At 36.7% G+C, this 27,117-nt stretch overlaps 1 protein-coding gene across 24 annotated transcripts in view; it reads right to left on the reverse strand.

Annotated features, from left to right (window-relative positions):
* The window catches only part of mask (multiple ankyrin repeats single KH domain), a 73,114-nt gene that overhangs the window by 20,995 nt on the left and 25,002 nt on the right, over positions 1–27,117 (reverse strand). For 5 of the 24 annotated variants that reach the window (XM_088242766.1, XM_088242764.1, XM_088242758.1 and 2 more), the window contains 25 exons: positions 24,988–25,146; positions 24,359–24,625; positions 23,740–24,061; positions 21,990–22,157; positions 20,389–20,735; positions 19,160–19,282; positions 18,628–18,748; positions 18,081–18,322; positions 17,044–17,358; positions 15,356–15,499; positions 12,649–12,760; positions 11,733–11,914; positions 10,252–10,432; positions 9,104–9,343; positions 7,703–8,259; positions 6,812–7,115; positions 6,420–6,574; positions 6,151–6,326; positions 5,930–6,062; positions 5,521–5,850; positions 4,685–5,205; positions 4,422–4,604; positions 3,787–3,909; positions 1,467–1,616; positions 698–851 (listed from right to left, as the gene is read on the reverse strand). In XM_088242766.1, coding sequence (XP_088098892.1) covers positions 698–851; positions 1,467–1,616; positions 3,787–3,909; positions 4,422–4,604; positions 4,685–5,205; positions 5,521–5,850; positions 5,930–6,062; positions 6,151–6,326; positions 6,420–6,574; positions 6,812–7,115; positions 7,703–8,259; positions 9,104–9,343; positions 10,252–10,432; positions 11,733–11,914; positions 12,649–12,760; positions 15,356–15,499; positions 17,044–17,358; positions 18,081–18,322; positions 18,628–18,748; positions 19,160–19,282; positions 20,389–20,735; positions 21,990–22,157; positions 23,740–24,061; positions 24,359–24,625; positions 24,988–25,146 — 5,709 coding nt within the window. The remainder of the gene's footprint in view (positions 1–697; positions 852–1,466; positions 1,617–3,786; positions 3,910–4,421; positions 4,605–4,684; positions 5,206–5,520; positions 5,851–5,929; positions 6,063–6,150; positions 6,327–6,419; positions 6,575–6,811; positions 7,116–7,702; positions 8,260–9,103; positions 9,344–10,251; positions 10,433–11,732; positions 11,915–12,648; positions 12,761–15,355; positions 15,500–17,043; positions 17,359–18,080; positions 18,323–18,627; positions 18,749–19,159; positions 19,283–20,388; positions 20,736–21,989; positions 22,158–23,739; positions 24,062–24,358; positions 24,626–24,987; positions 25,147–27,117) is intronic. The other 19 variants (XM_088242767.1, XM_088242765.1, XM_088242760.1 and 16 more) reach the window with 6 other exon arrangements.

Consider the following 27,117-nt stretch of genomic DNA (forward strand, 5'->3'; position numbering starts at 1 on the left):
TCCTTTTTATAATCCTTATGGACTTCATTCTAAGAAAATCAATTTCACTAGATCGAGTAATATCCATCTCCACCTCCCAAAACTCTGCAACCTGCAGTATGCCGATGATGAGTTATAGTTCAAGATTCAGTCAGGGGTTTTCAAGTTTCTATTGATAGGCTAAATAAATAAGTACTCCACGTTCATGGGTTTAAAAACCAATACTGCAAAAACTCATGAGCTGTGTAACAGCTCATACCTTGATGCCCAAAATCCCCTGACTCCGTCAAAAGGGTCGAGAGTTTTAAGTACTATTGAGTATCGAGGTTCGATTTCACTCTACCATAACTTGATTTCCAATTTCTAAAAGTGAGTTATTTACTTACTCGTTACAAATGACCCCAAAAGTTTTAATATTTGGGTAAATCATAAACATGCAAATATTTCATTTTCAAGTATTAAGTTTATACATATGAATTTCAATTTACGGTGGGTGGATTTCAGTGTTTTTGTAAAAATTAATAATCAATAAGTTAAAACTCTTACAAAAATCACTTATATTTTCGCAACCAAAAATATGGCGTATTCAAAAATCTCATTAATGCAAAACATTAGAAACTACACCTTTACGAACATTTCATTCAGAATTAGTTTTTGTGTTTTCTTTTAATTTTCAATTTCTTTGGGCATATGAAAGCAAGATTTGTAGGATACTTACAGAGAGCTGGTGGGTTTTATCCCACACCGAAGACGGAGCAATGGGAACAACAGGTTTGGAGGTCCGAGGTAACATCTGCATGATGTCCACATCGGGGTCACGAATCATAGTCGCTATTAAAACATGTGCCTGCTTTGTTGCTTCTGCTGAGCCTCTGATAAAAGAAAAACAATGTGAATAAAACATTAAATTACATTTCACAGCATTGTAAAAATGAATGCAGTGGAAACTAGACTCAAATTCCATAGACTTTTATCCAATATTGATAACAGCATTTTTTCTCAGACCTGTAGGTATATGAAATTTTTAAAAAAACAGGTAATTTTTTTTTTAAAAACGGGTAAAATTTAAAACAGGTAGAAAATGACAAAAAACTTGAGCCGGGTTGTGATCCCGTGGTAGTTTAGTGGACTTACGGTTTAGAGGTCCAAGATTTGAACCCCACTCTTGACAAGTTGAATCCCATTTTCTAATATTAAGTTCATTACAACTAATTAAAAATGGCTTCAAAAATTTTAATATTATTATAAAAACACATCATTCTTTTTTAATTGAAAAAATATATATCCTGCCAAGAACAAGAAAATTCCTCAAGTTTTATTTGAATCAAAGAAAAAAATTAAATGCTTGTAAATGTGCTAAGCAAATTTTGTATGTTCTAAGAATGGAGTACCTATTTACTTGGCATTGTGCTTTGACAATGGTTGTTTGGAAATCGTCAGGAATAAATTTGTTGTTTTAGTGAATTAAATTGATATAAATAATTTACTTGATGGTGATTGTTCTCTCCCCTTGTCCCTTGCTCTGCTTCTCCACCTCAATGTGAGCTCCGGTGGCAGCTCGGATGGCGTTAATATTGCTGCCAGCTCGACCAATCACGCGAGAGATGGCGTGCAGCGGCACAGATACTTTTTTACACCTTAATTTGAAATATATACACTTTTATTCAGACATTTTGTTAGATAATTGTTTCAGAACACCACTGTTCCTTTGTTCAATTCGTAATGAAAAAAAATAATTGCTTGCTTGTATGAGTGAATCCGAAGAAAGACATTTAGTCTTTAAAACGGATTCAGGTATGTGGTGGATGCTTTCAATGTTCCTTTGTTAACTTTTTTATAAATAAATTTATTTATATTTACAAAATATATCTTTTAAATGGGGGATAAGTAGTAATGATTGCTGGTTTTGACAAAAAGCTATTGTTTTAACATGTCGTCTATTTAAGTTCAATACCGCGGATAAACCATTAAAAAATTTGTGAAAATGTTCGAGAGGGACAAAAAACCTTGTGATTTTGTAAAAAAAACAAAGATAAAAATAAATGTCAATGCAGTTAATTTTGTGTTGTTGATTTATATTAGAAACCTATTTTTATTACAGTATGCGTCTATGCGACATTAATTGTGGCAGTTGCGTATGGCTTATTCGCTATATTGCCTTTAAGTAAATCGAGTATGTCTTATCGCTGTATGAGATTTAGGGATATACACAGTACTACTGTTTTGCTTCTTTAGTAGGAAGGAATCATTCGCAGAACTAAATTTAATCGAAGCAGTTTATTAGTCAATTTTGAAATTCAAATATACCAATCAATACGGCTTGTCCATTCAATTTAAAATGCCAAAAAAAACCTATTTTGATATTGAACTTATATAGACGATGTTACAATATTAGTATATTGAAGTACAGTAAAACCTCGTTTTTACGTTTTCCTGCTTTTTACACCGAAATGTTCAAGACCCATTTTTCTTCATACATTATCATACAAATATTCCCCGCAATGAACGTTTTTTACATTTTTCATAACCCCGGTTTTACGCTTAAAATTTTTCGGAATTCATTTGATGTGTCAAAAAAGCCCAAATTATGTCATAATAATGATGCCGCGGCCCGCGCAACCACCTAAGAATAAAAACAGGTAAACAACTAATAAAAGATAAATTAATGTCTTAAACCAAATTCAAAGCAGGTACAGAGTAATTGACCTTTTTGTTTGAGTGTCTTCCTTTAGGGTTAGTCTTAGTTTTCATTCGAACAAAAACGTCATATTGACTTGTACAAATCATGGTACGCAGTTGACAAATGTTTAGAAACAATAAAGTTGTAATATCATCAAATTGCGATGTTTAAAACATAATAGAAATATTTAAAGTTGTAAAAAAGATGTTTTAAAAAGTTGTCATAAAAGTGGAAATAATTTTGCCGCGATCTATGACAGTTGTTTATAGTGGTGCCATAGAAAAAAAAGTGATACCATATAAATAAATTTCCCAACATTTATGGGGAAAATTATTTTAGGTTATTTTTATGCAAATTCAAAATTCTATTTTCGTTTTTTTTTTACACATAAAATAATTTTAACATGCTGTTTTTAAATAAAATTCAAAAAAAACAGATTAAGTAATATTGTTTGAAAAAATATAAAAATATTTTAGTGAAATCATTGAAAACAGGTGAAAAGAATATTGATAATTTCCACTTATCACCGTTTTTACAACTTTTCTGGAAGTATATGTACACTATAGTGTGATAAATCAATTTAATTTTTATGTAAATCCTATTTTTTCCATACATTTTTCATTTCCTCACTTAAGAGTTTTCTTCAGTTTTACACTTTTTTTCTTGCTCCCTTTAAAAACGAAAAATTATCTAAAAACGTAAAAAGGGGGTTTTACTGTTTTATTTTTTAAGAGGAATAACCCACTAGTCTTATATTTTTAAGAAGCTTGTCAGCAGGTGGGAAGAGAAGATATGAAAGCAAGTTATGAAAAATACACCACAACACCCAGACTAACTGAGAAATAATATTTCTTGGATTTTTTTATCGCTATTGGCGGGAATCGAACCTGCGACACTAGTTTCACAGTTAGCTATCTAACCAACTGCGCCACGACGCCTGCCTATAAAACAGATTTTGTTTTTTTTTCAACAAGCCACAAAGATATGGAACGGGGTAATATAATGGATTTTATGGCATTTTTATTTAAGTGTAAGATTAAAAAAAAACCATTAGGCTAAATGAATACACGATATACAAATACATAGTTTAGCAAGGTTCTATGCAAGGTAATAAAATATTTATTTACCCTGGATCAACTGAGGAGACTTGAACGCTAGATTTACGTACAACTTCCTTCCAGCCTTCTTCCCTTTTACCACTTTGCTTAGGACTTTGCACTTTTGTTGTGTTTACTATGTCATTCTCATAGCTGGAAAAAATAATTATCTTGAGGTAGAAAAACTTATAATACATTCAATTGTGAAAGGTCATAAATTCAAATGTTTACAATAAAGAACTGCAGTAAAATATGAATAATGTTTATGTATTTTTTTACACATTTTTTTTATACATATATATATATATATATACTTACAATAGAAATTGTAGGAAAAAAAATTAAAAGTGTATTTTTATATCTTTCAATCCTATATTTACTCACTTTTTAAAATACAAAATGAGAATTGACAATTAATCTCTATTATTACAAATTGCAAATTATTTTCTCTTATTAGGTAAGGCCTGGCCAAATTAAATTTATGCTCTTTACGAATATGTATGTACAAAAATATTTTTACAAGTTTTTAGTCGAGATATTGTTAGTAGAGGAGTAATATTATTAGTGAACAAATTATAGACCAGGATTTTTTAATATTAAGGTTAGTGTAATCTGATGAAAAAGTAAATCATTCTGGATATAAAAATAATATTTCAGATACTCACTGGTAAGCGACAACATTTTGCATTTTCTTTCCTTTGGAATTTGGCGATGTAAATAGATTTTCATTTCCAGTTGCTTCAAAATCTTCTCTGTCCGCAGGATGCCCGCTAGATTCGAAGAAATTTACTTTCCAATGGACATTGGCGTTGCTTTTCAATTTGGATTTCAGATCATCTTCTTCTTTCCTGTAAATACACAGCGTGAAAATCAATTCTCGACACAAGGGGTAAAAGGCGTTCAAGATTCCGGAATGCAGCATACTTACTTTTCGCTTTTTTCACATTTGTTTTGGGCCCAACTAAGAGCCAAGTCGCTGGATTTAGCCTGTTTTTCTTTGGGGAGTTTGCTCCGGACATCGTTCACTACTGCGTAGGCAACCGGGGCGACATTCTCTTTCTCCTGTTTAGTGTTTTTAGGTCCCTCGTTAGAAGTCACACCGATAACTTTGTCCACCTTTATTATCTTGCTGGGGACTTTGGTTTCAACATGTTTGGTATTTGAAGGCGCGGAAATTGCAGTGACGGGCGAAACTGCCTTCTTCTTCTTCTTATTCTTGGTCTTGTCTTGCGCCTTGACGTCACTGGAGGAGCAGGAGCCCTGAGAATTGGCGTCGATGCCCGAATCTCCTTCTTCCTTGTCATGTGGAGCGGGGGAAGGGGAAGGGTTGGGTCCCTTGAGACCGACCCGACTGACCACCTCATCTCTGTCACTATCTTCCTCCTCGACTTCGTTCTTTTCACTATATTCATTGGCTTCATTTTCTTCGTGGAATTTACGTTTTTCCTCCTAGAAATAAAACATTTTGAAATAAGATGCCATATTATGTTACGATTGATATTGAATAACCTGACAAACACAAATCATAATGTCTTTATTTCGCAATAAGAAAGGGCTGAATGATATAAGCTAGGTGCTGGATATAGAAGCCACAATCTCAAACTGGACAAAATCCAATGCGATCTAAACCTACAAACGTATATCCTGAGCAAGAGGGTTGTTTATAATTGGAACAAACTGACACAAGAACTGTTGATGATAATAAAAATGAACTGCTCAGTAAAATAATTATAATAAAACAATAAACAGAATAATCATACATACACTGATGTTTACCTTCTTTTCTAATTTCTTCTTCTTTTTGCGCTCTCTCCTTCGAGCAGCGGCGAGTCGCTTGGTCTCTTCCCGCGAGCGCTCCTGGTCCAGCTCCTCTAGGAGTATGGAGGCGTTCTTGTTGGCTCGAGCGGCTTGGGTCTCCTTGGCCGCGCGGATGGCGCGCACACACTCGTGGCACTTTTCTAGCAAATCCTTGTCCGACAGAGTACATATATACCTAGTCATTTCTTGGTCCGAGGGGAACTGCGTCACTACTCCCACCATCCATTTTACCGTCTTGACGTGACCTTTTCGGAATGCTGCCATTAAACAGGAAACCTAAAATTAAAAGTGATTATAGAACACGCATTCACGGACATAAATGTTCTTATGATCCAATATTCCACGTTTTTCTAACCTTCCTATTGTCTTGAGAGTCGATGTCTGCTCCCGCATTGTAAAGCATTTCAACTACACTGAGGTGTCCCCCATTGGCAGCTAACCACAGGGGAGAATTTCCTTTCTTATTTTTAACTTCAACTGCTGCACCCCTGAAATTAAAAAAAAAAATGAAGTCATCAACCACTGAATGTTCAAATAACAACCACAATTTATCAAAATTTAGGAGGAGATAATTACCTTTGCAACAAAAGTTCGACAAATCTAGAGTGGCCTTTATCAGCGGCAATGGTAAGGGCTGTATCCCTAGAGGAAGGAACCGGTGTGGCATTAACATCAGCTCCCTTCTCCATTAAAACTCTTCCAACTTCTACATAACCTCCCGACGCTGCTTCCATCAAAGGGGTAAGTCCAGTCTGTTAACAAAATTATCAGAATCAGCGAATACGGTTTAAGATTTGAATGGTATGCTTTCGTAAATAGCATTTTGCAAAAGGGTTTTGATTTACCTTGGCCCGATGCTCGACGTTAGCTTTTCTATCGAGCAACAAGCTAACTACTTCGTGTCGACCTTGAAAGCAGGCCAGGGTAAGGGCGGTATTTCGGTTAGTTTCTATCTGGGCGTTAATGTCGGATCCCATATCTAGAAGAAGTCTTACGGCGGCTAGAAATTTAAAAAAATACATTCATGAAGTTATAAAATAAATTAACACGCATTTGTGAAACTTAAAATTTAAATTAATTTACTAAAACCAATTTGTTAATACCCATTAGGAGAGAAATTACTTGTCTGTAATCTATTGAATAATTGCAGATAATAGAATATTTTATAATTGTTTCTTAACATCATTTCTAATGGTTAAAAATAATTGCAAATTGCTAAATTTAGATGAAGACTCACCGGTATGGCCGTTCATGGCGGCGAGCATGAGCGGCGAGATGCCGAGCTTGCTCCCGGTGCGGGAATTTATCTCAGCCTGGTAGTTGAGCAGCAGTCGGATGATGTTGACATAGCCTCCGCTGGCAGCCAGCGAAAGAGGTGTGTAGTCAGACACATTGCGGTGTTCCTTGTTGGCCCCCCGGTTGAGCACCAACTCCACCACCTCGTATCGCCCCCCGGAGCACGCCAAGGAGAGGGGAGTGTCCTTGGTACGCTCCGACTGTGCTTCCATGTCTGCGCCATGGTTCAGTAAAATATCCACCACCTAGAATATTATATTTTAACTTGAGATAAAATTCATATATGATAGAAGAAAATGGAATACAAAGTATGAACAAATAAATAACAAGATTTCATTATTTATTTGTTACAAATGACCAAATCTGACATACTTGAAGATGGACGTGTCAAAAGTCGGAACAATCGGGGCCTATGCATGAGAAGATGTATGAATGCAGGTGAAGTGGAGATCTTACACAAAGACAGAGTGATGTAACATTCTATCCTCTCAGCCTCCCCCTATGGGGAAACGCCGTGATGGTTTGTTGTTGTTGTAACAAATAATCTTATAACTCCTGCAGAATTGAGAGCATGCAATTCATTATCAGGTTCTTTTCTATTTTTTCGGTTGCTAAAACTATTTAAGATCTACTCGGTTCGTAATACGGTAAGAAATTAGATGTGTTTATGAGATGGATCTCCTAATAACTTCCCCTGAGGAGACAAGAATATAAACTGATAATGCAGAAACACTCGCGTAAAGATGTGCATCACTTGGCAAAGACTTATTATGCTGTAAACACGGAAAAGGAGAATGATCAAATGTAATTAGTATGATAAAAAAATCTTTACCTTATCGTGACCTGCTGTGGCAGCCAGGATAAGGGGCGTAAATCCCTTCTTGTCTCGGTGCTCAATGTCAGCCCCTCTAGACAGAAGTAGATCAACTAGCTCATCATGCCCACCGGCGCAAGCCAAGGTCAGTGCTGTATCGTGGTTGGAGTCTGTCTCGCTATCCACGTCCATGCATGACGTTGGTTGCTGCTGCTGTTGCTGATTTTGCTGTTGGTTTTGCTGCTGAATCTGCTGCTGTTGAATTTGTTGTTGTTGGGGTAGTTGCTGCTGCTGCTGCTGCTGCTGCTGCTGCTGCTGCTGCGGTTGCTGCTGTTGTTGCTGTTGCTGCTGTTGTTGCTGTTGCTGCTGTTGCTGCTGCTGTTGTTGCTGTTGTTGCTGTTGTTGCTGTTGTTGCTGTTGTTGCTGTTGTTGCTGTTGTTGTTGTTGCTGCTGCTGCTGGTGTGGTTGCTGCAGTTGTTGCTGCTGCTGGTGTTGAGGGTGTTGTTGTTGCTGCTGAGGGTGTGGCTGACTGGTACCTGCTGGTACATATGGCGTGTTGCTTAAATATTGTTGGGCTGAAAATAAATACAAAATATGAAACAGCAGGCAAACGTAAAAAATTTAATGTAATAGTTTAGGCTCCACTGTATCCACTGAAGAAAACAGGGATTATGGTTATCAAACATAGTTACACAAAATCCTAGCAGTTTGATGTGATGTACTAAGATTTAAACCAATATTCTATGAACAAGTAAGGTGATCAATACAATTTTATTTTGTAAGGGTAGGCAGAGAGGATAGAATGCCGTATCACTCTGTCTTTACACACAGATCTCGCTTCCTCTACATTCATACATCTTCTCATGCGTGTGCACAGATTATTATGACTTTTAACATGCCCAATTAAACCAATCCCATCAGGTGTCCCTCAAGGTTCGCATCTTGGACTCTTATTTTTTATTATTTATATCAATGATATAAGTTTATGCATTCAAAACTCAAATTTTTTGCTATACGCTGATGACAATAAAGTATTTAAAATTGTGTCTTCAATAAATGATTGCGAAGTTCTTCAAGCTGACTTAGATAGAATCTGTTGCTATTGCCAATCAAGGATGCCAATAAAGGACAATCAGTTATTATTGAATTCTGATAAATGTATTGTCATGTCATTAACTCCAATTTCCCGATGCACTGAACTTCCTCGTTAAACATGATGATAAACATTGAAAATGGATATCTCAAAAGCCAGAATAATCGGTGCGTGCACATGAGAAAATGTAAAAATGTAGAAGAAACAAGGTCTGTATGTGAAGACAAAGTAATAAAATAGTGTTCTATCAAGGTGCCTACCCATACGGTGAAGTACTTTACTTAGATGCATCAGTTACAACCTGTTTAGAGATAAAGAAGGCTCACCCTGCATGAGGTGATGCGCCGGATGCTGCTTGGAATCCAGCACCAGGTCGCACAGGCCGGGCTCCTCGTGTAGCCGCTTGAGGACAGACACGGGATGCAGGTGGTGGCGAGGGAGCGCCAGGAAGTCCGCCAGCTCCAGGGACGAGCAGTCAGCCCCGTCCAGAGCCTCCAGGGGTCCCATAGCCTCCAGGGCCTCCTCCAGACTAGCGCCCTCCAGCTTCTGCTCCGCCGCTGCCACCGCTGTAAAACAATAACATTTTGTTTAAAAAAACAGTCGCTAGTCTACCTGATAAATTACATTACAATTTTTAGAATTGAGACACTGCAAAATCCGCCTTTATATTCAACCTTAAGAAGTGTTAATTTGTTTAGTAATCAATTAGATGGTCAATAAAAGAACTAATTTAATAGATTTATGTTATTTATTGACAATTCTTGGTGGAATTCCATTGTTATTATATGATAACTCATATTTTAATCTACATTTTAAGGGTAATAGCGCTAATTGGTCTAATAAATTAGAGGAGGTGTTAAAAGTATTTTTAATTTATAACTTCAAGTTAAAACTAATTTTTCATTATTTAAAATCAAGTGCATTAGCTATTCACAAATAAATTCAATATTATTGTTCACCTCGTGGTCTAGTGGTTAGCGCACCTGCTTTCCATGCACGAGATCCGGGTTCGATTCCCGACAAGGTTAAAAAATATTATTTAAAATGGTGTCTCGGCCGCAATGTTTCAGTCTGGCACCTGAAAAGTTACACTGCATATGCACTACCATCATCATCGTTCTTCCTTTTCCGCACCTAACGGTGTATGCCTGCCCCTATGTTTCTCCGTGGGGGTAGGCGGAGAGCATAGAACGCAGAGGATAGAACACAGAGAGGATCACTCTGCCTTTGCATATAGATCTCGCTTTCTCTACATTAGTACATCTTCTCATGCACGCCAGCCATTATTCTGAGTTTTGTCATATCCATCTTAAAGTATTTGTTGGATTTGGCCACGCCATATCTTCCTCGGTCTTCTCTGTTTTCTGCACCTGTCAGAATTCGCCTCAAAAATCTTCAAAAATGTCCAAACCAATGCAGAAATCCTTTCGAGATTTGTTGGATTTCTCTAATAAAATTAAGTGAATGCAGTTACCGGTAGCGACGTCATCCAAGCTGAAGGGCTCGTCGGTGGCGGAGAGGGCCTGCAGGGCGGGGAGGGGGGCAGGGGGACTCCAGTCCGAGGCTGCCAAGGCCGCTAGAGCCTCCTCAGCAGCAGCAGCTATGAGCTGACAGCGCGCCTGCTGCTCCGCCAGGCTCACGCCGCCCATACTGCACTGTGAACATGATATTGGCCGTATATTACGGGTGAGCATACAGCATCGGCTGTAGAACAATTCAGACAAGTTATAGAGAAACTAGTGGGTGAGGATCACGGGTCCTCTCTAATACGCAAAATTAGAAAGTAAAAAACTTATGTTCTGAAACCATATCTCATAAATGGGTATGTATACAAGACTTTATGTTACTAATAAATTTGACATAGGATTGCCGAAACTGAATGTGACTCCAACATTTTTGTAATTAATCCCCAAATTGATCCCTTCGGTCCTAAACTCCTGAAAGATTAACAGATTATTGTTCCTGTAATTTTTATTTATTAATTTACTACACATTTTTTGGGATATATGTCCCAACTCCATGATGAGTAATTAGTCAACCCAGACATACGAGTATATCACCACAAATATAATATTGTATGAGAAACATAATTTTTTTTTTAAATAAATATATGGCACATTAATATGGTAACAGCAAACTCAAACATTCGGAAAATCATCAAGGAATTTCTCACTCAAATCCCTCCCACTAAGGAAAATCTAGTCCTTAACTCCTGTGCTGTATGTTGATCTTTGTAAAAGATCAATTATCTATATTAAAAGTTTAATAGTTTTGTAATGTAGGGAACTTATACTGTCATCATAGGAAAAAAGAACATGATTACGTCGAAGTAAATTCTGAGGAAATTAGCTTTTGTCAAAGCTAAAGATTTGAACTTGTGGTCGCTTTGTGGACAAAGATACTTCTTTTTTAACACTTGGAAAAACATATGAATCGGGTTGTGGTCCTGTGGCTAGTGTCTCGGACTCACGTATCAAATGTATGTGGTTCGAATCCCACTCTACCCCAACTTGATTCCCATTTTCTAATAGTGAGTTATTTACAACTCGTTGAAAATGGCCCTCAAAATTAAATATTTGGGTAAATCATAAGAACGCAAATAATTCTTTTACAAAAAAAATAAAATAATATATGCTAAATATTTTTTACTCCATTTCTTTTTATTGCAAGTTTTCCCTTTCATTTCTGTAGAAAAAAATATGGAATTGGTTTAACTGTGGTTTACAGTTTGGATTTTAAAAAAATATTGCCTTTTTTGGTCACATACCACTGACTGCGTCCCTATGGAAAATTGAAATATTTTTATTATCGTCAAACATTAGGAGTTCTCTGGCTGTTTCATTGTGGCCCCAAAATTAAATAAATAACTGTCCTTCCATTCTAAACTACGGTAACGATAACCTAAACTAAAATGCAAAAAAGGAGAAATTTTATATATTGCCAAACAGCACTTACTTTCTCCTGCAAGATCTCGTGGCTCTTCTGCTGCATGATGAGTAGCACAAGACTCCGCAGCTGAAGGGGGGGCATGTTCACAAGGGAGGGGACCTTCTTCTGCAGGTATGCTATCACATTGTTCAGATAGGGGATGTTGGACAAGGCATTGTTGTTGTTATTGTTGCCTGCATTCACCATCGCTACACAAGTGTACATAAAACAACTTTGAAATAAACAGACAAAAAAAAAATGTACAGTCAAACTTGGTTATTACGAGGAAGACAGTACTGACTGAATTTGCTTGTTATAAGCATTACTCGTTATACCAGAGAAAGGTTTAAGCAAATCCAATCGCCATTGCATATTGTCACATCGATGACTAAATGAAAAATATTATATTACATATTCAATTTAATTACAGCAAAAACCTCGGGAGCAACAAAAAAGTGTAAAACAGAAAAATTAAGTGAGGAAATAAAAAATGTAAGGAAAAAGAGGGAATTACAAAAAAAATTATGAATGATCTGGACCAGGGCTGTCCAAAACACAGTCCGCGTCTTATATTCGAGCAACCTGCGATGTTTTTTTTTATCTACAAACTAAAAATTTTATTTTCGTGTTTAAAATTATTCAAGCACGTTTTTTTTTAAATTTAATAATAATAAAAAAACACATTGTGGTATTAATTTTAAAAATTCAAAATAATTTTAATGAAATCATAGGTAAATATAAATAATCCCCAATTATGACCGTTTTTACAATTTTTCTGCAGTTTTTAATTTCCTCACTTTAGCGTTTTGTTTGTTTCTGCGGCCCTCGAATCTATTTAGTTATTTGGATTGGCCCGGGATCGTATCTGGTTTGGACACCCCTGATCTGGACTATAGGCCAGTAAAAAAGTAAATATTTCAGAGTTACAAGAAAACCGCCTTACCAGACTGGTTTTGCTGCTTGGTAGTCTGCAATGGTGCTGCGGCAATATTGGTGATGACGCTGACTTGTTGGGCGTGTGCTGCTGCTGGTGTCATCATATGCGCCCCGCCATGCTACAAGAGAAAACACGTTCTTCAAATCAAACTACTGCATATTGCACTTCTAAATGTAGATGCACGCAGTGGAATATCAATTTGAAATAAAGGCTTCAGCTCTTTAACTTCATTAAAATCAACAGATGGAAGGATTGAAAAAATATGGATATTCAAATATAGGCAGAAACGGGGAGATTCACATTGATTCATAAATTGAAAATAGTTATGCAGAAAGCAGCCAGCCATAGAAAAGTGAAACTGAGATAATAGCACGTTTGTGACGAGTGAATAATCTAATCTACTCGACAGTTTTTGTGATCGACACTATTTTAAGAAGGTGATTATTACAGTTTCTTGTATGAGAGCAGCCTGGCTGTTTTTAAAAGAATGTAGAACTTACCTTACTGCACCTAATAACACCAATATCTTATTTTTTTCAAAATTGTGGACTGGCTGCTTAATGCATAATTATGCATAATTATGTTCAATTAAATATTTTATTTTTTTCTTCATTAAAAATACAAATAACTTAAGTTCAATTATCCATCAATATTTATTTTGTCCCCTTGAAATATTCACCATTAGAGGCAATACACATATTACCAATGTTTTTCACATATTACCAATCTTCATGTCACTTCTTGTAGCCCGTAAAAATGCTCGACGCAGAGTGGTAATTTGAGTTTAGGGAACAAGAAAAAGTCACACAGCCAAATCTGGTGAATACGGTGCTTGGGGAATGACTTTTATATTGTTTTTGGCCAAATAATCGCGTACAAGGAGATATACATATGTGAGACAGCCAATATATGTGATACAAAAACCATGAGTCATCATTACATAAATCTGTCCTTTTTTTATGAATATTCCCCCTCAAAGGCTTCAATACGCCTAAATATATTTTTTTATCGACTGTCTGGCATGTAGGAAGGAACTCAGAAACTCGGAACTCGAAGGAAACCGTCAACATCATCTTTATTTTTGAGTGACTTTGGCGTGTTTTTTTGGGTTTTGGCTCAGTTGGCAAGAGCCACTCCGAAGATTGACAACATGCATACGAAATATCCCTTCAGTGACAGATTTGCGTTGATAATTTTGTAATCTTAGCACAAGTCGCCCCGCAACATGTCTCATGTTCAAAACATGGTGTATAATGCTGTGCGCTGATCCAGTTGATATCTCAAGGTTGGCAGCTAACTCTCTTATAATCACTGGACGATCTTCAAGCACTATTTTCTTTTCTTTTTTTATGTTTTCTTCCAAAATTGATGTGGTCGGATGAGGCAAGTCTTCAACCACTTCTCACGAAATTTCGTTGGAAAGAAAGTTTAAGGCAAATTTTTTGCTTAAGTAATTTTAACACACCAAAGATCGACTTGCTTACACAGCTGCCAGAAACAAACTACATGACAGATCATGCTAAAAATTGACACGCATGTCTATAACAGTCCTACAAACCTTTTGTCATTATCTTGAGTGCGGTTCTTTTAAATGACAAATTCCGGGTCATATTTGAACATAACAGTTTGTAAAATAGGTTAATTTTTTTACTAAAATTTCACTAAAATTAATTACTAAAATTAATAATAAATTTGAACTGCATGAAAGAACTGAAAGATTTAAGAATGGGAGAAAAAAATGAGTGGTATAATTGTTAACTGTCTTCTGTATGCAGATGATACCGTGTTTCTTGCTAGCAGCAAAGAAGACTGTAATTCTTGGTAACAAAAGTCTACGATGTAAGCAAGAAAAGCGATTTGCTTATGAATGTTGATAAATCGAAAGTGATGGTTTTTGAAAGGGATGAAAATATAATTAAATGTGAGATCGGTGTGAACGGAGATATTCTGAATCAGGTAGAAGAATTTTTGTATCTGGGAAGTATGTTTGTTTACTAGGGGGTGGAAAGACCGAGAAAGATATTGAAAGACGGGTGAGTGCCGGGAACAGTGTGAACGGTGCACTGAAATCTACTTTGGAAAAACAAATGTTTATCGCAGGAGGCTAAACTAGCAGTTCACAATGGAGTTCTAGTGCCAACTCTAATGTATGAGAGGAAAAGTATGGAATTGTAAAAATGATGATGAAAGTAGGTTAAATGTTGTCGAAATGCGATCCCTCAGGCGAATGTGTGGTAAAACGATGTATGATAGGTGCACAAATGTCGAGATCCGTGAACTGTGTAAGGCTGAGACATGCATTATCGACAGAATCAAGAAAGGGGTGCTGCGTTGGTTCGAATATGTACAGCGAATTGACAGCGAAAGAACGGCTAAAAGGATCTACGATGCGAATGTTGATGGGTGCAGAAAACAAGGAAGACTGAAAATGACATGGCACGATCAAGTCCATCAAATACTTGCAAAGATAGAGTGATATGGCGTTCTATCCTCTCTGCCTACCCCTACGGTGAAACGGCGTGATGGTTTGTTTGTTTGTTTGAAAATTTCACTGCTTTTCATTAGTAAAAGTGTGACAATATTATTGCAATGGGACTTTTTTCATGTAAGAACAAACACAGATATTGACATAAACACATTTCATTACTTATTTATGCCTTGACTGGTTCTATCCCCGGGATTCCCTAAATTATAAGAATAATATTGTAGTCACCATTTGTTGGTCTTCGAGCAGGGCTTGTTGATGGAGCATGAGGGCATTCCGCTGTTCCATCATCTGCTGTTGGTGCATGGCAAGGAGCTGTTGCTGTTGCTGCTGGATGGGCTGCTGTTGCAGTCCAGGGGGTGCCGAGATGTGCTGAGAGGGAAAATATCATAACAACAATTCTCACATTTATTTGGGGTAAAACAAAACTATCTCTGATGATGAAAACTAATATTCCATTTTCATAAAATGTTCTTATTTCGTTTTTGTCATCTTTACATCAAAGAAACAGATACTGCGTGAACCTGGTTTAGTTTTAAAATTCTACATTTTAACATCTTCAAACTAACCTTTAAACACAATAAGGAAATATCACATATTAGGAATACTGATAAAAATATAGGAAATGCATTCAGAAAAATTAATTGTATTTTCAAAATCAATATGGATATTGTGGAGAAATGTTTTCATACATAACTTTTAAAAATAAATTATTTAAAAATATTTCCCTACAAAATCGCGAAATGTTTGGCCTTGATAATGAGGAACTTCAGCCCTAAGGGAAATTGGATACAATAAATGTTTTCTTGTGCATGGTAAAAATTGGAGCATTAAATTGTATGGCAGTTTCCTGAAAATGTAGGAAAAAAATAATAAAAGACATTTTAATAAAAACGGCCTACTTTGAATGACGTCACTGGTTTATATGAATCAACCTATGATATGAGATTGACGTCACACGCTGATTTATTTCAGAAATACAAAACTTTTAAAAATTGTAGCACTATAATGCGATATATAAAAATTTAAAGCAAAAATTTTTGGCTTTGTTTGATAGTATATTAACAAATAAAAAAAAAAATACTGAACTTCCTTATTGTGACGCCAAGATATGTGATGATGTACTATTTAAATTTAAACTGTCACAAACAATGTTCAAAGTTTACACAAATCGTGACGTATTAGGGGCGCGGCCAATGCAATGGAGAGTTTACGTGGGAATTCTAAATTCTAAATTTAAAAAAAATAAAAATTATGCTACTAATAAGTAGTAAAAGAAAATTTTTTTTACTCAACAGTATTTAAAAAAAGTAACAGTGATATTTCCCTATTGAGTACTTGGTATTCATTTTATAATATAAAAAAATATTCTAAGGAATTTTACGGAGAGATCGGGCGATGAAAGTAAATCGAAAAAGAAACAAGGAAAAATTAAGATCAAGTATAATATATAATATGTATATATAATTAATAATTTACTCTATCTGAATAGAGCACAATCTACTGTACATTAAAAATAAAAATCATGAAAGAAAATAAAGGATTTTATAAGGGTATCTAGGTAACATTTTGAAATGTATTTATCAACATTTGGAAAATTAAATATGCAAAAATAAACCAAATTTTACTATTTGAATCCGAGATTTGGTAGAGAATCATAGTTTAGATTTAGAATTTTTAATAAAAATTAATTGCTTAGAAAAACTATGGTGCACCTTTAGAGGGGTCAAGATTGTCTGGGAAGGTAAGAACGTTTCTCGAAAATTTACAGAAAATTTTATAAAAAAGGTTAGTGATACACCTAATATTATTATGGGATTATAGGCAAGTGGTATTTGCTCAGAAACCTCTATCTTGTGCACTTTATGTATTTTTTCTTTCGTGTTTTAAATGAAATAATGAATGAGTCTACATACCTTGAGGGTCCGGGGTGGTTGCGGAAGTTGGTGCTGTAACTGCAGTTGCAACTGTTGTTGGGGATGAATTTGAGGTTGTTGGGCTAACTGCTGCTGCTGCTGCTGCTGCTGCTGCTGCTGCTGCTGCTGCTGCTGCTGCTGCTGCTGCTGCTGCAACAGTTGCTGCTGCTGTTGGTGCGTGGCATCGTGCGTGTGTTGCTGCTGCTGCGACACTGGTGGCACGACGCCCGGTGTTGGGTTACTCACCTTTCTTCCATTCTTTCCTTCCTTCTTCGATACTGGTTTCGCTTTCGGTCGATCTTGGATGGCTGTATTCTGTATGGAAGAAAAGACATGAACAGAATATTGCATGAAGTAAAAAATAATAATGCTCTACTACCGCAGAGGAAAACTGATGATAACGGAGGCTCATGAGCCAATCAATTCAATTTTGAATACTTTGATGTTTGTTATCGCATACTCCATCGCTTGCCAAATGCATTGAAGAAAATAATGGTTCAACAATATTATGACATACTCAAAATATTGTTGCTTATGCCAATTTATTGGTCTAGGATGAAGTATAAAAAATCTTAACAAGTATTATATGAGGCGCTAAGAGCCATAGGAGCTTGAACGACAATTGACATAAATTTAATCAAGTATGTAGGTTAGATAAAAAAAAAACATAAGTTTTAAGGCACACTAACTCAAGCGCCAAAAATATTAAATCAGGAATCTGGATAAACAAAATAAAAACTGTATGGCTAAATTTAAGTTGCAAAAAAATGCTAGACAAACAAATATAACCGCCAAATTTGTATGAGCTGTCAATAATGTATTTCCTTTTCATTTGTGTTAAGAAAAAATTGTAACATTAACAGTAGTTCTGTCATTTTATATATAAAAAAAAAAACAAAAGTCATAAATGTTTGGAACCTATTTTGCCAAAAACTATGAAAAAAAAAATGTCTCTTCAGTTTCCCTGGCTCTCAGTGCCTCATAAACTGATAAACAAATATATAAATTGGATTAACGTAAAGAGTGGTTGTATTTACCTGGCTAACTTGGCTGGCAGAGTTGGGTGTGGTGTGGTGGGGAGGGTGGTGTTGCTGCTGCTGCTGGAAAAGCTGCTGCTGCTGGAGTTGCTGCTGCTGCTGCGAGGTCGGGGGCTGCGGCGCTGGCTGCTGCTGCTGCAGGGCCTGCTGCTGCTGTTGCTGTTGCGTGTACTGTTGCTGCTGCTGGGGTATTTGGAATGCATTCGAGTACTGTCGCGCCAACTGCCTTCCCACTTTCAAACCTGGATAGACAAACAGGTATGTTTTAATAGAACACTCAACTTCATATTGATTGAACTGAGTCCTTTCAAATGAAAGTATTGTATCACATAACGGTGACCAATTTTATCCATGTTTACAAATTCCCCGAGAGGTTCACTTTTGATGGCTGTCAAATAAATACTAAACAACGCAGCGTCTTGAAACTTCAAACTTAAGCTTTTTAAGGTTAGTACTTTTTTTCAAAGAACGACTACAATCCCTCGAAGAATGAACAGATCAATGTGAGACCAAAAATCGAGATTGTAATTTGCTAAATGTGACATACCTTGTTGTTTGAGTGTAAGGTCCAACAGCGGGATGGGGGGTGTAATGGGCTCCAGTTGGTTATTCATGAGAGACATGGAACCACTGGGTAGCCCCTTTAAGGTTAACTCTCTCTCCACCCTCTGAGAAAAAATTCAGTTTATTTATTTACACATATGCAGCGAACTTTTTAAAACTTTTAAACAAAGAGGTTAAGTTAACTTAAAACTAGTTTAGATTTTTTTTCTGAGGATGATAACAATACCAACATTCAATTAGAAGGTGAAAAATATCTAAAAATTGCAACAAAAAAAATCATTTTAAATACATCCGCCCATTAGGAAAAAAACTACATAGATAAACAAGGTAACACACTGTGACATCAGGAGTAAAAACAAAAGCAGATTCATTAAAATATAATCATTGTGCCAAAATAACACTAAATTACAAGTAAATAAAAAAAATTACGTATTTTAATTTTTAAAAAACACATAACTGCCTTTTTATGAAATTTTTAGGAGGCTTAAGAGGTCAGAAATGAAATTTCAAATTACCTTCAATTCTTCTAATATTTGTTGTTTCTGGAATATTTGCTCCTCTCTAGATGGCTTCTTATCTTGCGTAGGGGCTGCTACTGACTCACTTTCGTTACCCATTGGATGCATTCGGACAACCTTCTGGAACATTTCATGTATTAGCATCACACTTACTAATATAGGTCTAAATATTGAAGAAGACGATAAATGAATAAAGGACAATTGACTATGCATAAAAGAATTAAGGAATCCATTAGTCGTTAAAGTAATGCGTGAAAAATAAGGTACAGTTAGCAAATATAAATAAATATCCCGTATTTATGATTTTATGAAAGTAATAATGCTGTGACTGAAAGAAATGTGCTGGAGAAGGGACAAGCATTAGACTTAGAATAGAAATTTAGCTAATCCAAAGTCTTAAAATAACATTTATGACCGTTAATATATTCTTGACAGACCACGAAAACTACTTAGTTTTAAAAAGATTACCCTAAAAAAATACATGAGATATTTCTCACGATCGAAACTCAGTGTGCCGATTGCCGAACGATACGGGTCGCACAGTCCGGTCAAATAAATGTATGGTTCACCGAAACACCACTAACACGCTGAGTCAGCTGACCTGATATTAAATTTTCTGTAAATCGTCGTATACACGTACGATGCAAACGAAACTCACAATATACCATTGTGAGCTGTGAGCCGCCTATTAGTAATTTGAGCAGCAGCTCAACAGCTAGCTCTAAGCGTTTGAATTGTATTTTTTAACTGGTTCAAAATTGAGTTACCCATGCCTAATACATTATGACACTGAATTGGTTCAATTTAAATATACATTGGACGTCTGTTTCACACTGATTTTTTTTATGTTTCAAGATAACGTGGTGCAAAAAAAAAGATTTTTCAGATTTAATAATGCAACGGCAATACTAAATATTTGTTTTTGATCTTTTCTATACCCCTTGCATATACTTACTACTCAGTGGGCAAGCTCAGTAGCGAGATATGCAGAAGGTTCTGGAAATCTCAAGAGATGAAATCTATGTTGTACCTATCTACCATTATTATATATTATAAGTATACTCTTTTTAATACGATATTTAATGGAACCATGGTGAGTCCAGCGTACTTAAAGTACCAGTTACGTATTTAAACCCTTCTGTTAAACAAATATTTTTGTAAATTTGTTTTGACGTTACAGGTAACATATAGAAATTGTTCAACATGTAACGTAATAAGATTGTTACCTGCGTCAAGTCAGGCGGAGGGGGGAGGTGGTGGTCCTGCGGGGGCGCCGCAGGCGGCAGGGACAGGCGGGACTTGCGCACCACCATCTTGTGCTTCCCTCCCGCACTGCCCCCGCCCGCCGCCTGCTGCTGTTGCTGGAGCTGCTGCAGCTGCTGCAACTGCTGCTGCTGGAGCTGCTGCTGCGCGAGCTGCTGCTGCTGTTGCTGCTGCAGCTGGAGCTGCTGCTGCTGCTGCTGAGGCGTCAGCTGCGGGGGGGGCTGCGGGGGCTGGGCGCCACCCGCCGCGGGAGGGGAATCCGGCCCTTCGTTCTGAGGGGAGGATAGGTAGAGGAAGCCGTCGTTCCATCCTGAAAAAAAACATTTTTAATCGCTTTTGCTTTTTTTTCCAGTTGAAAATGTGAGAGGGTTACAAACGTCCTGTCCACGATCACTGTTTTTGGGAAAACCATCAGCGAAAAGACTATTTCTTTAATTTGCAAATTGAACTTAAAGGAAATCGTTTTTTCGCCACTGGTTTTGTTGGTTTTCCCAAAAACAGTGACCGTGGACAGTAGCGTTTTTGCTTTTAACCCCATCATCAATACGCTTGGAAGTCTTGGAAAAAAGATACTCACCTTACCTAATCTTACAATTATCTTATAAATTATGATATAATTTACTCATTATTGCTAAAGTTAAACCTAAAACACATATGGAACTTGGCATCTTAACATTTTTACAACATATATTCCTAATATTCAATGAATATTGTTTAAAGTTTTTTAATCAAATTATAGAATACAATAATAATTTAAAAATAACTATCCTATGAAAATAATAGTTGTTGTTTACACAAAGGTGTAAAAGGTGTAAAAGAAAAATTATATTTTGATATCAAAACTCTAATATAAGAGTCGAAATGTGATGAAAAATTGTATGTACTGGTCAGAATGCTGCATGCGTGACTGAAAAGGAAATGTAATGAGGAAGTTCAGTGCTACGGGAAATCGGACATAAAAAATATTTTCTTACATGTGGTAAAAATGAAATATAAAGTTTGAGAAACTACACTTACGAATCGTTAATTTTGAAAATGACCAAGGCAAAAATTTATAATATCTATCAAAACCACATTGGAAGGTACAAATTAAGTCCGTGCAAGTCAAACTAGTTTTATTTTTATGGTTTTGACAATTAATTTTTTTATCAGGAGTATGTTTTTTCTTTCCCCTGTAAAATAATTGATTTTATTCTTTGGTATTAATGAAAAGAAATTATAGTGTTGTCATGTGTTGTAGCAACCGGCAACAGATTTCCGGTTTTCAGGGTAGCTGTGTTTTTTGACGTTTGGCGTGTTTTTACTTTTCGAGGGTACAAATAATTTGTTTTTAGAATTGTAAGCGGTTTTACTTTTAAATGTCAGAAAAACTCACGGAATTGAACTTGTGACGTCGCGGGCGGTATAATTATGATGTTTCAGCGGGAATTTTAAAAATTTCAAAACAAAAAAATCGTGGCGATGATAATATTTGTATTTATTTTTGCTTAGTTTGGGTCCAAACTTCCTCATCGGGGCGAATGGGAGGAGTATGTTGAGAGGAAGAGATCGGCGGTAGTCCTACCTTCCACATAGTACTGAGCTTCCTCGGGGTTCATGGGTAGCAGGTGTTGGGGGATCGGCACTAGGGGCTGCAGCGAGCGGGGGAAGCCCATGGGAGAGTACAGCCCTCCGCCAGCCGCCCCCGCACCGTCCTCACTACCTGCCGCCACTCCGCCACCCACATCCACCACTGGAAACATTTCAAGCTTATAACATCCTACACGTACAGCCGATAAACAAGAAAATGCTTATTATGTAAATACGATTTACACAAATATTTTAATTTGGTGAGCATTTTCAATTAGTCACAAATAACCGTGTTCGAAAGTTTTGGGAGAGAGTAAAGAAACTTCGACCTTACTCTCTCCTATCTCAGATCTGACCAAGGGAAACACTAAATTTTCCAAATTTTCATTCTGCCTTGTACTTATCTCAAATTTTATAAATAAATGACAAAATTAACAATTTACGTAAATAGTCAAGTAAGAGTTAACCAGATAAACATAAGCATATATAATTGAAGAGCGTATATGACAAAATTTATTAAAATATGGAAAAGGCCATGATTCCATTTGAAAATAAACACGTGTGATGTTACATGTAAAAGTAGTAGTAAGGAAAATAGTTTTTTTAAGAAACGCCTTCATTTCTAAGACAGAGGACATTTGAATAACAAAGTTTTAAATAATGTTACTACTGAGTCTGATTGCATTTCACTTACACACTTGACAACGCAAGAAAAATATAAAAATGGTGTATATACAAAGCGTTTACATGATTTTCACCCTGAGTATTTGTGGCACTCTGTATAACACAACAAGTAACATACTTACATATAAAAAATATTTACTTCGTTACAATTATTAAATTTAATTAAATTTAGGAATGTAATGCCGGGTTTATAAATATTAACATGCCAAGTTATTTTTGTTATTTCCATTGTAAAATTATCGTAATTAAATTGGTTTATTATTTACCATCCAGCTATAATAAGCTTTCTGAATGTTAAAAAGTAATTCCTCCTCCGTTGTGTTGGATAGGCCGAGCCAAACAAGGGGATTACGAGGCAGTCGCCAATAGACCTGAGGCTTCAGAAGCATAGGGCTGAACCTTAATCAGAAAAATGCTTCAGATACTGGTATCTTTTAAACCAGACTAGATAGGAAAGATTTGAAGACAATTGTTATTGCTACATGTTCAGTCAAGTAGTGTTCACACGAGGACTGGACAATATTATCCTGTCCCAGCATGCGACCTGTTGTCCTCGTGAACAGACATTTGGAGGATAGGACAGTGGACTGAGACAATACTCTAGAGATAGACGGGCAGGCTATCTCCGCAGGACAATGGATAACCCCCACGACTAGGCGTGGCCGCATGTCCCCGAGCACGAATAAGACAGTAGGAAAGTAGTAAATTACCTAGAGTGTGCGTATCACTCGTACGCAAATGTCGGCATAAAAAATGCCTTTTTAGTATTTAGTTTGTCCTCTAACAGTTCCAATATTTCTTGATATAAAAGAAATCATATCCAATACATCTAGGTATAAGAGAAATCGCCCTGTCGTGCACGGTGACTGATCATTGAGCTGGGACAGGACAATATCATATTATGATTTAAATGCATCACACGTCTGTTTGTAGCATTCATGGAGGAGGGTTTTTTAATGGTTAACTCAAAAATACTGATTTAGAAGATACCTAACCTAGTTGTAGTGATTACCCTACGATATTTTCCTGTCTATTGTATTGTCCTTTAGGGAGTGACTTACCAGCTTGCTGCTGGATGATCTGCAGGGGCGGCGGAGGCGGCAGGGGGGCGGGCGCCATCATGATGGAGTGCGGGAAGTCCAGCAGACACTGTACCACGGCCGTGTGGCCGCCCTTGGCCGCCTCGATGAGCATGGTGCTGTTGTCCTTGAGCTTGTGAAAGGGGTCGGCAGAGTGCGCCAACAGGAACTTGACGGTCTCATGATGGCCGCCCGCGCACGCCAGCGACAGGGGGGTGTGGTCATTGTTACTGGTGCCGCGGTTCACGTTCGCCCGCTTGCCCACCAGAAACTGGACTGTGCACAGGTGACCCGCTCGACAAGCCTAAAATGTTTAATTTATCCGATTATTAAAAGACTTAACTAATCACCGGAATGAATTCTAGAAGCCTTATGGTCTCTTTACGGATCCACACTAACAAATTTTTAAGCTACATACAATACATGTATATTTTTTTCAATCTGACTTAAATAAGGTCTCTGGCAAGTCATCAGTCGTCCTGTTACCATTTACTCTCGACATATCTATCATCGTTTTTTTTTTTTTCATTTCTATATGAACATTCTTTATCCGCATTGGCAGGGAGAAAATAACAAGAAATTAAATTGTTATTATTATTACCTTCATGAGCGGCGTGCGGCCACCCTCAGACTCGTGCTCGAGGTCAGCACCGTACTGCAGCAGCAGGTCCGCCACGTCCGTGTGGCCATTCTCCGCCGCGTACGTGAGCGCCGTGTCACCTGACTGCGTCTGCGCATGCACATCCGCGCCACCCGCCTCCAGCAGGTAGCGCACCAGCTCCAGATGACCCTCCTGCGAGGCCTCCATGAGCGGCGTGGAAGCGCCAAGCTCCATGTCGGCGCCTGCCTTGATCAAAAAGTCAGCCACCTGTGGGAACGGACAAACTGTAGCTACAATCAATGCCTTAAAAGGAACACTTTGTGTTCCCAAACCGGTTGGCATGTAAATTTTTAATTTATAAAATATTTTTTGCTTTTTAGAGTAAATGTTACAAATGAGGTGGCTCACAAACATGCAGAACTGAGATAATCGCATTCAAAGTTTAGCTATGTACATGACCCTGAGTACGAACGGGTAACGGTATGAAACAAATTTTCAATGGTGTAGGCAAGGTTCATAAAGTTAGCACTTCATTAACAAAACTGGTTTATTACTAAAGAATATTTTATTTAAAATTTTACTTCTAACATTTTGCACAAGATAAAATCTAATAAAACAGTATTGTTTACCTCGAGAAAGCCTCCGCAGCAGGCCAGGGTAAGTGCAGTCTCCTGCGTCTCCTCAGTTTGAGCGTTGATGTTGGCTCCTTGACTGAGTAGCAGAGCTACCATTTCTTCGTGCCCTTCGCGAGCGGCTTCCATCAGTGGGGTATACCCCTCATCATTCACCTGTAGGATAAAAAGAAACCGTTCAAAGAAAATTCACCCGAGTAGATGATAGGCGTGTAATCACTATTGCTGTTACAAAGTGTATAGAATTATGATAAAATCAAAACAATGTCGGCCTCGTGATGTAGTGGTCAGCGTGTTTGCCTACCATGCGCAACATTGTTGATATGAAATATTAGTCCCTGGACTGGTACCTGAAGCGTAAGATTGATCATGTAACAAAAATGATCAAGATACGCTGCGATCGTTGTACCAATGCAGTCCCAATGCACCATTAAGTGCAGAAAGGGAATGATGATGATAAAATATGTTGAAAATGGTATGTTTAACTTGGTTTGTATCGTTTATAATGTATCCAGAATGAAGTGTCAAAATGTTACATCGTTAAAACCTACTGTTAGGGAGGAACCCTAGAAACAATATTTTTTTTTTGTTTTGTACTATACACAATAAGAAAAGTTTATTTATTTATTTTTAAAGCACTGACTTAATAGTCAAACATTTGACTAATATTTATTTACATTAGTTGAATAAAGTATATGATAGATTTTACAATCAAAACAGATTATTTTTTTGAAAGGGAAATATGGAAGTCTGTGTCCAGGGGAACGAAGAATACAGATGTGTGTGTGTGAAATAGAACCTGAGCCCTGGATGAGTGTTTTCGACTCCGTGGCTACTTTTAGGTAAAAATCCTGAAATGGCAAATCGAGTGAAGAACAATACGTTCCGTAGTGCAGTGGGTAGCCTTCGCCTACTATGCTCGAGGCCCTAGGTTCTATTCCCGGCAGGGGAGATGAGACTGACGCTTGAAGCATAATACTGATCACCTTATCTTCTATGTAATAAGTTAATTTAATACTTAACCATTTTCTGCAATATGGTAAAAGTATTACATTTTGAAATACAATTCAATTCGAAATAAAGTACTCCGAAATTGACGATACACAACGCAGCATAATTTTTCAAGTTTATACAGCTGCCAGTTATAGTAAGGAAACACACTTGATAAGAAACTCGTGTCTACATTGACCTCCTTCCCAGCCAAGCTTAAAATCGCTCCTTGCACTTGTCACACTAAATTGATGCAATTAGTCACTGCAGCTAATAAATTCTGTGGAATATTTTTCTTACACAATGCATACATTCATTTTGCACCGAGTAAAACACATTTTATCGGCCTCTTGGTGCAGTGGTCGGCGCGTTTACCTACCATGCAACAGGTCTTGGGTTCGATTCCCGACATAATTGGCATGAAATATTTATTTTTGAAGGTTTTATATTTATTAGAATATTTCGTGGGTATACTGGCAAAAAACTTTAACTCCCTGATCCCTGTTTTGAGAATCCGTGTTTTGAGAATTTAAGCATTTAAGTTTTGTTCTAATTTTACTCTATTAACATCTTATTTAAATATAGTAAGATTGTGTTTTTAATTTATCTGTTTCTTAATTTTATATTGTTATTTAAGGCTTTTAGCCTGAATAAAATGCCCGGTATACAACTTAACCTTAAATTTATTTTTAAAACTACAGATATGTGAAATTTAATATGACTTAGTGTACTTTGCCAATTTATAGAGCGTTAAAAACATTACAAAACTGCATCATTAAGTCAAATGTGCATAATTTAAAGTTAACGTTTTGTGCCAGTATACCCATGATTTGATAGTCCCTGGACACCTGAGGCATAAGACTAATCATCTTGCCTTTACGTTACAAAAAATTAACAAGATACGCGGCGATTGGTGTATCAATTCAGTGTCCTATGCACCGTTAAGTGCGGAAAGGGAATGATGATGATTATGAAAAAACATTTTCCTTTTTTTTTAAATAGCTATATTTGTATTGCAAACCAAATATTTTTATAATAAAAACTTATATTTCCATTCGACTTTAAGCCCCCACAAATCATAAGCCCTCGGTTGATACTCCATAAATAAATCGAGCCAGAAACACTAATCCTTAAGAG

Source organism: Micrasema longulum, unplaced genomic scaffold, assembly GCF_059751315.1.
Source record: "Micrasema longulum isolate JH-2025_06_02 unplaced genomic scaffold, ASM5975131v1 h1tg000163l, whole genome shotgun sequence".
Taxonomy (NCBI): domain Eukaryota; kingdom Metazoa; phylum Arthropoda; class Insecta; order Trichoptera; family Brachycentridae; genus Micrasema; species Micrasema longulum.